This window comes from Conger conger, chromosome 18, assembly GCF_963514075.1.
Source record: "Conger conger chromosome 18, fConCon1.1, whole genome shotgun sequence".
NCBI lineage: Eukaryota > Metazoa > Chordata > Actinopteri > Anguilliformes > Congridae > Conger > Conger conger.
The window spans coordinates 28,602,817-28,612,816 of record NC_083777.1 but is presented as its reverse complement, the minus strand read 5'-3'; the positions used below and the strand labels follow the sequence as shown (position 1 = coordinate 28,612,816).

At 52.2% G+C, this 10,000-nt stretch overlaps 1 protein-coding gene across 1 annotated transcript in view; it reads left to right on the top strand.

The window, feature by feature from the left end:
* Positions 1-10,000, top strand: part of cdh23 (cadherin-related 23) — a 209,271-nt gene that overhangs the window by 184,553 nt on the left and 14,718 nt on the right. The window contains exons 43-52 of the mRNA XM_061227464.1: positions 2,009-2,116; positions 3,667-3,787; positions 4,434-4,637; positions 5,189-5,647; positions 5,979-6,095; positions 6,477-6,701; positions 7,226-7,395; positions 7,869-8,006; positions 8,801-8,920; positions 9,536-9,713. Coding sequence (XP_061083448.1) covers positions 2,009-2,116; positions 3,667-3,787; positions 4,434-4,637; positions 5,189-5,647; positions 5,979-6,095; positions 6,477-6,701; positions 7,226-7,395; positions 7,869-8,006; positions 8,801-8,920; positions 9,536-9,713 — 1,840 coding nt within the window. The remainder of the gene's footprint in view (positions 1-2,008; positions 2,117-3,666; positions 3,788-4,433; positions 4,638-5,188; positions 5,648-5,978; positions 6,096-6,476; positions 6,702-7,225; positions 7,396-7,868; positions 8,007-8,800; positions 8,921-9,535; positions 9,714-10,000) is intronic.

Here is a 10,000-nt window from a genome sequence, read left to right as displayed (position 1 = left end):
CTGAACACCATCACTACTCCTGATATACACTGAACACCATCACTACTCCCGATATACACTGCGCACCATCACTACTCCTGATATACACTGTGCACCATCACTACTCCTGATATACACCATCACTACTCCTGATATACACTGAACACCATCACTACTCCCGATATACACTGTGCACCATCACTACTCCTGATATACACTGTGCACCATCACTACTCCTGATATACACCATCATTACTCCTGATATACACTGTATACACCATCACTACTCCTGATATACACTGTGCACACCATCACTACTCATGATATACACTGTATACACCATCACTACTCCTGATATACACTGTGTACACCATCACTACTCCTGATATACACTGTGTACACCATCACTACTCCTGATATACACTGTACACCATCACTAATCCTGATATACACTGTGTACACCATCACTACTCCTGATATACACTGTATACACCATCACTACTCCTGATATACACTGTGCACCATCACTACTCCTGCTATACACTACACCATCACTACTCCTGATATACACTGTGTACACCATCACTACTCCTGATATAACTGAACACCATCACTACTCCTGATATACACTGAACACCATCACTACTCCTGATATACACCGAACACCATCACTACTCCTGATATACACTGTACACCGTCACTACTCCTGATATACACCATCACTACTCCTGATATACACTGTACACCATCACTACTCCTGATATACACTGTGTACACCATCACTACTCCTGATATACACTGTATACACCATCACTACTCCTGATATACACTGTACACCATCACTACTCCTGATATACACCATCACTACTCCTGATATACACTGTACACCATCACTACTCCTGATATACACTGTGTACACCATCACTACTCCTGATATACACTGTATACACCATCACTACTCCTGATATATACTGAACACCATCACTACTCCTGATATACACTGTATACACCATCACTACTCCTGATATACACTGTGTACACCATCACTACTCCTGATATTCACTGTGTACACCATCACTACTCCTGATATACACTGTACACATCACTAATCCTGATATACACTGTGTACACCATCACTACTCCTGATATACACTGTATACACCATCACTACTCCTGATATACACTGTGCACCATCACTACTCCTGCTATACACTACACCATCACTACTCCTGATATACACTGTGTACACCATCACTACTCCTGATATAACTGAACACCATCACTACTCCTGATATACACTGAACACCATCACTACTCCTGATATACACTGAACACCATCACTACTCCTGATATACACTGTACACCATCACTACTCCTGATATACACCATCACTACTCCTGATATACACTGTACACCATCACTACTCCTGATATACACTGTGTACACCATCACTACTCCTGATATACACTGTATACACCATCACTACTCCTGATATACACTGTACACCATCACTACTCCTGATATACACCATCACTACTCCTGATATACACTGTACACCATCACTACTCCTGATATACACTGTGTACACCATCACTACTCCTGATATACACTGTATACACCATCACTACTCCTGATATACACTGAACACCATCACTACTCCTGATATACACTGTATACACCATCACTACTCCTGATATACACTGTGCACCATCACTACTCCTGTTATACACTACACCATCACTACTCCTGATATACACTGTATACACCATCACTACTCCTGATATACACTGTACACCATCACTACTCCTGATATATAGATCATCCCTCCCTATATAAACTCTGCAGGCCACTGAATCCTTACAAAGACCAGCATTACCAGCTCTAACTCGACCTCTCTCTCTCCCTCCTTCTCTCTCTCTCTCCCTCTCTCCTCCCTCTCCCTTTCCCTCTCTCTCTCCCTCCCTTCCTCTCTCCCTTTCTCCTCTCTCTTTCCTCCCTCTCTCTCTCTCTTCCCTCTCTCTCTCCACAGGACTCAGACACCCTGGAGATCACTGTCCTGGATGAGAATGACAACAGGCCCATCTTCAGCCAGCCCAGATACCGAGCGGAGATCAGCGAGAACGCCCCTGCAGGTACCGCCAAGGTCATGTTCCCCCATCTGTCTGTGTCCAAACCTGGCACCCTGTCTGTCTGGGCTTGTTCCCCTGTCTCTGTGTCCAAACCTGGCACCCTGTCTGTCTGGGCCTGTTCCTCCATCTGTCTGTGTCCAAACCTGGCACCCTGTCTGTCTGGGCCTGTTCCCCCATCTGTCTGTGTCCAAACCTGGCACCCTGTCTGTGACTAGGCCTGTTCCCCTGTCTGTCTGTGTCTAAACCTGCCCCCTGTCTGTCTGTCTCCAAACCTGCCCCCTGTCTGTCTGTCTCCAAACCTGCCCCCTGTCTGTCTGTCTCCAAACCTGCCCCCTGTCTGTCTGTCTCCAAACCTGCCCCCTGTCTGTCTGTCTCCAAACCTGCCCCCTGTCTGTCTGTCTCCAAATCTGCCCCCTGTCTGTCTGTCTCCAAACCTGCCCCCTGTCTGTCTGTCTCCAAATCTGCCCCCTGTCTGTCTGTGTCCAAACCTGCCCCCTGTCTGTCTGTCTCCAAACCTGCCCCCTGTCTGTCTGTCTCCAAACCTGCCCCCTGTCTGTCTGTCTCCAAACCTGCCCCCTGTCTGTCTGTCTCCAAACCTGCCCCCTGTCTGTCTGTCTCCAAACCTGCCCCCTGTCTGTCTGTCTCCAAATCTGCCCCCTGTCTGTCTGTGTCCAAACCTGCCCCCTGTCTGTCTGTCTCCAAACCTGCCCCCTGTCTGTCTGTCTCCAAATCTGCCCCCTGTCTGTCTGTCTCCAAATCTGCCCCCTGTCTGTCTGTGTCCAAACCTGCCCCCTGTCTGTCTGTGTCCAAACCTGCCCCCTGTCTGTCTGTGTCCAAACCTGCCCCCTGTCTGTCTGTGTCCAAACCTGCCCCCTGTCTGTCTGTCTCCAAACCTGCCCCCTGTCTGTCTGTCTCCAAATCTGCCCCCTGTCTGTCTGTGTCCAAACCTGCCCCCTGTCTGTCTGTCTCCAAACCTGCCCCCTGTCTGTCTGTCTCCAAACCTGCCCCCTGTCTGTCTGTCTCCAAACCTGCCCCCTGTCTGTCTGTCTCCAAACCTGCCCCCTGTCTGTCTGTCTCCAAATCTGCCCCCTGTCTGTCTGTGTCCAAACCTGCCCCCTGTCTGTCTGTCTCCAAACCTGCCCCCTGTCTGTCTGTCTCCAAATCTGCCCCCTGTCTGTCTGTCTCCAAATCTGCCCCCTGTCTGTCTGTGTCCAAACCTGCCCCCTGTCTGTCTGTGTCCAAACCTGCCCCCTGTCTGTCTGTGTCCAAACCTGCCCCCTGTCTGTCTGTGTCCAAACCTGCCCCCTGTCTGTCTGTCTCCAAACCTGCCCCCTGTCTGTCTGTCTCCAAATCTGCCCCCTGTCTGTCTGTGTCCAAACCTGCCCCCTGTCTGTCTGTGTCCAAACCTGCCCCCTGTCTGTCTGTCTCCAAACCTGCCCCCTGTCTGTCTGGGCCTGTTCCCCTGACTGCTGTGGCCCTGTGTAACTGTGCATAGCCTGGGTGTTGGGCTGGAGGTATGTAAAGTGCAGAGTCCTCTCCTCTCCTCCTCCCAGGCAAGGAGGTGACGCTGGAGAACGGGCCGGTTCGGGCTGTGGACAAGGACATCGGGCCCAACGCGGTGGTGCGGTACCGGGTGCTGGGCCCCAGAATGGACCTCTTCACCGTGGGCTCGGTCACAGGTCTGTCACTCAAGAGCACACCTGTCCGAGCAATTACCTGCTGTAATGTGACTTTGAGACTCTCCATGGAAAATGTCATTTAGTCTAGGATTAGGCTTAATCTGTGTCTATGAAAGTGGCCCTTGAAATCTTTTTACTCTCTCTCAAGTAGAAAACATTCCAGTGTTTTAAGTTACTGTTTGCTTGACAAGTAACATTTTCTTACCCCATTGGTAAATCCTGAGATGATTCAAACTGTCTCACCTCACTGGCAATATGTCTGTATTCTTTAGCAAAAAAAACATATGAAACAATAGACATTACATTACATTTACATTATTGGCATTTGGCAGATGCTCTTATCCAGAGCGACATACAGTTGATTAGACTAAGCAGGAGACAATCCTCCCATGGAGCAATGCAGGGTTAAGGGCCTTGCTCAAGGGCCCAACGGCTGTGCGGATCTTATTGTGGCTACACCGGGGATCGAACCACCGACCTTGCGTGTCCCAGTCATTTACCTTAACCACTACGCTACAGGCCGCCCAGACATACGATTTTAAGTCTAAATACAGGGTAATTATTTTATTTTTTTGAGCACTGTGATGGTGGTGCTGTCTAATTTAAAGCACTTTAATCGGGTGACATCATTACTCCCTGTCCTCAGGGGTGGTGAAAGTGCGGCAGGGGGCGCAGTTGGACCGGGAGGCGTTTTCGGACCCCCAGGTGGAGCTGCTGCTGGTGGCAGAAGACGTGGGGGGTCTGAGCAGTAGTGTGCCCCTCACCATCACCATCCTGGACAAGAACGACAACCGCCCCGTCTTCAGCCCCTCCAGCATCACTGTGCACCTGCCTGAGAACAGCCCCACAGGTACCCCCGCCCCCCCCCCCCCGGCCCTGGTCAATCACAGCCCCACAGGTACCCCCGCCCCCCCGGCCCTGTCAATCACAGCCCCAGTGATACACACAGCCCTGTCAATCATAGCCCCACAGATAACCCCACCCACTGCCCTGTCAATCACAGCCCCACAGGTACCCCGCCCACAGCCCTGTCAATCACAGCCCCACAGGTACCCCCGCCCCCCCCCCGGCCCTGTCAATCACAGCCTCACAGGTACCCCCGCCCCCCCCGGCCCTGTCAATCACAGCCCCACAGGTACCCCCCCCCCCCAGCCCTGTCAATCACAGCCCCACAGGTACCCCCGCCCCCCCCCCCGGCCCTGTCAATCACAGCCCCACAGGTACCCCCGCCCCCCCCGGCCCTGTCAATCCAATCCCAGCCATGCCATTTAGCCCCGCCCATGTCCCTGTCTATCACAGCCAGGGACGGCAGGGACATGGCACCAGCTAAATAACAAGTGATAAATGACGGTGACTTCAGTTAAGCGGCCGCCCCTCCCGCCCTCTCCCGCCCTCTCCCAGGGGTGGTGGTGACTCAGCTCTCGGCGAGCGACGCGGACTCCGGCGCCAACGGCTGGCTGCTGTACCGGCTGGAGAGCGGGGCGCAGGACCGCTTCGTCATCGACTCGCTGTCGGGCGCCGTGCTGGTGGCCAACGCCACGCTGGACCGCGAGGAGCGCGGCTCGTACCGCCTGGTGATCGTGGCCACGGACCGCGGCACGCCGACCCTCTCCGGCACCGCCACGCTGTCCGTCCTGCTGGACGACGTCAACGACTCGCGGCCCCGCTTCCTGCAGCCCGTGCAGACCGTCAACGTCAACGAGTCCACGCCCGCCGGCACCGTGGTGGCCACCCTCACCGCCGAGGACCCCGACCTCCGACCCCGGCTGGAGTATTACATCATCTCCGTGGAGGCCCGGGACGACGGCAACAACCCCGTGGACGGACTGCACGACTCCTTCGGCATCGACTTCGTCACCGGTCAGTTCCCCGGGCCTGGCAACGTGACTGTAATTAGGCCCAACTCATGTAAAAATGACATCAGTGTAATTACATCCAAATGACGTGAAATGAAATGAAATAATGGAAATCGCAACAAAAGCTCAACAGCAGCAGTTGCCAAATGGCAGGCGTCCAGTTTCCTCTGGCTAGCTCTGTGATGTTTCCATGTGAATAAATTGGGGAAATCTATTCAACGAATGAGATCAGGACAGAGATTCTATCCTTGTGGATTTATTGAATTTGTTTGTGTGTGGTGTGTGTGTGCATGTGCGTATGTGTGTGTGGCATGTGTGTGTGTTTTTCTCCTCAGGTGCTGTGTTTGTGCGTAACCCACTGAACAGGGAGCTGGTGGCCACCTTTGAGATCATGGTGTCTGTTCACGACAATGCCAGCGATGTCATCGACCTGTCAGTCAGCGTTCCTAATGGTGAGACCGTCTTCCTCTCTTCCATCCTCCTGTCTCTCCTCCCTGCAGGCTGACAACTGACACACACTTCTGTACATTAAGTAGGACTTGCACATTCATGCAGTTTGCACGTACCCTTGTGTAAGATACAGCTATGACCAGCTTGAAATGACCAGCTACCATCTGTTTGAAAACATACGGAGCTTGAGCTGGTCAAACCATCTTGAGTATGGTGCTGGTCTGAACTGATCTACCAGCTACCAGCTGTTTATCAAAACCTTGCTTGAGCAGTTTTTTTCAGCAGGGTACCCCTCTCATTCTCCCTCTTTCACACCTCCCTCGTCCTTCTCTCTTTTATCCCCCTCTCTCTCTCTCCCCCTCCCTCCCTCTCTCACTCCACAGCGAGGCTGACGGTGAACGTTCTGGACGTGAACGATAACGTCCCTCGGTTCCGCCCCTTCGGCGTGACTAATTTCTCTGAGATGATCCTGGAAGGGGCCCAGCCGGGGACCACCCTGCTGTCTGTCTCCGCCGTCGACCCCGACAAGGGCCCCAACGGCCAGGTGACCTACCAGCTGCTGCACCTGCCCCGCGGGGGGTACGTGCGTCTGGAGGACCCCTCCACAGGTACCCCACCACGCCCAAATTCACATTATACTACATTGCATTACCTTACCTTAGGCATCAGGCAGACACTCTTCTCCGGAGCGACGTATAATAAGAGTGCAAATCAGAACCAGGGACAAGTGTGCTGAAAACCATCGAGGGAAGTCCAGTTCTAAGTGATGGAAGTGGCCACATCGATAAAAGCTTGAACCCTTTTAGGTTCATCAGAAACTGACCAAGAAGTAGTAGTAAAAACAGTTTTAGCAACTGTAACACGAATAGTAAAACAAATAAACATAAGTCCAATAATTACAGCATGTAGCATGCATGGCTAATTAGAGACTGCGGGGAGGTAGGGAGGGGTGGGGAGAGGTGCAGCCTGAAGAAGTGAGTCTTCAGTCTGTGTTTGAAGGTGGTTAGAGTCTATGCTGTTCTGATGTCCACGGGGAGGTCATTCCACCATCGTGGGATGAGAACAGACTCTGTAGCGTAGCACTGCCCTTAAACGCACGCCTCTCACAGGTGTCCCACGCGTGTCTGCACAGGTAAAATCGTGGCCAACAGGACGGTGGACTATGAGCTGGTGCAGTGGCTGAACTTCACTGTGCGAGCGCAGGACCAGGGCAGTCCCATACGAGCTGTTGAGCTGCCCGTCTTCCTCCACATTGTCGACGTCAACGACAACAACCCCATCTTCACCCAGGCGTCCTACCAGGTACCGGAACAGCGTAATGCCACACACGTCTCTCTAGCTGTTTATTCAGCCGTAAGGGAGTAATCCGCCCTTTACTGCACCTCCCTGTCTCTGTAGGAGGCCGTGTTAGAGGAGGTGCTCTGTCTGTAGGAGGCTGTGATAGAGGAGGTGCTGTCTCTGTAGAAGGCTGTGTTTGAGGATGTGTTCTCTCTGTAGAAGTCTGTGTTTGAGGACATGTTCTCTCTGTAGAAGGCTGTGTTTGAGGACATGTTCTCTCAGTAGAAGGCTGTGTTTGAGGACGTGTTCTCTCTGTAGAAGGCTGTGTTTGAGGACATGTTCTCTCTGTAGAAGCCTGTGTTTGAGGACGTGTTCTCTCTGTGGAAGTCTGTGTTTGAGGACATGTTCTCTCAGTAGAAGGCTGTGTTTGAGGACATGTTCTCTCTGTAGAAGGCTGTGTTTGAGGAGGTGTTGTCTGCTCCCATGTGTCTCTGTAGAAGCCTGTGTTTGAGGACGTGGCCCTGGGTACGGTCATCGTGAGGGTTAGTGCCACTGACGCAGATTCTGGATTGTTCTCCGTCATCGAGTACAGCCTGGTGGACGGGGAGGGCAAGTTTGGGATCACGCCCACAACTGTGAGTCTCACACACACACACTCACACACACACACACGCACACACACACTCACACACACACTCACACTCACACACACACACACACTCACGCACACACACACGCACACACACACTCACACACACACACACACGCACACTCACACACACACGCACACGCACGCTCACGCACACACACACACACACTCACACACACACACGCTCACGCACACACACACTCACACACACACTCACACTCACACACACACACACACTCACGCACACACACACACGCACACACACACACACACGCACACTCACACACACTCACACACACACGCACGCTCACGCACACACACACACACACTCACACACACACACGCTCACGCACACACACACACACTCTCACACACACACACACACTCACACACACACACACACACACGCTCCCTGACTTAAACACACACTAACACACACTCCCTGACTTAAACACATACACACACTCCCTGACTTAAACACACACACACACACACACACACTAACACACACTCCCTGACTTAAACACAGACACACACACTCCCTGACTTAAACACACACATACACACACTCCCTGACTTAAACACACACACACACACACACTAACACACACTCCCTGACTTAAACACACACATACACACACTAACATGCACACACAGTCAGATGCACACATCTATATGTGCACAGACATGCACATACACCGACATCCCATCCTCGTTGTCCGCCATTGTCACTGTTTTACCCTCTCTCATCACTCTTCCTCTTCCTCTTCCTCCTCACAGGGCGACATCTACATCCTGTCTCCGCTGGACCGAGAGACAAAGGACCACTACACCCTGACAGCAGTTGCCAGGGACAACCCGGGAGGAAGTACCAACAACCGTCGGGAGAATTCTGTCCAGGTGGTGGACACTTCATCAGAACTAATGTGTGGAAAACAATCACCACGTTCACATTTACAGAACTGGCTGCTAGTCTAATACACGCTAAATGATACGTTGAATAGATGCAATACAATGAGTGTGTTGACCTTTACATCCCAGTAATGAATCAAATACACACTCTGCTATGATCATGCTCACAAATGGGGCATCTACTCAGCATCTCGACTCTTACACACATAAGCACACTGCTCACCAGCGGACAATTATGGTGTCTAATGCCAGACCTGTGTAAAATGTTTTGGATTCATATACTTTTCTGAGCTTGTCTGGTGTACTGGAACCTATGAAATACTCAGAAAGTACAAATAAATAGAGAAAGCACAAACCCCACCTTCTGGTCATCTTGGTTGGCTCAGTTGCACCAGGCAAGATCAACTGAGCACAGAAAAGCATTTGAATCCCAAAATTTGACCCAGTTCTGTCTGACATAAACCCAGTGGCAGTGTTGACCTGTAGACACACATGATAAATGTAATGTGGTCTCTCCAGTGTGTGAGCATAGTCCCTGAGGGGTTTGTGAATGTTCAGTATGTGACCGGAATGTTCCGGGCTCCCTCCCTCCCCCTCTGGAAGGTTCTGGTGACGGTTCTGGACGTGAACGACTTCCGGCCGCGCTTCGCGGAACGGGTCTTCAGCACCAGCGTGTTCGAGAACGAGCCCAGCGGCACGTCCATCATCACGCTGACCGCTACCGATCTGGACGAGGGAGAGAACGGCATCCTGACCTACAGCCTGCAGGGCCCGGGCTACGGTGAGCGCCAGCGTTCAGCCGACGTTCAGCCAGCGTTCTGCCAGCGTTCAGCCAACGTTCAGCCGACGTTCAGCCAACGTTCAGCCAACGTTCAGCCAGCGTTCAGCCAACATTCAGCCAGCGTTCAGCCGACGTTCAGCCAGCGTTCTGCCAGCGTTCAGCCGACGTTCAGCCAACGTTCAGCCGACGTTCAGCCAACGTTCAGCCAACGTTCAGCCAGCGTTCAGCCAACATTCAGCCAGCGTTCAGCCGACGTTCAGCCAGCGTTCAGCCAACATTCAGCCAGC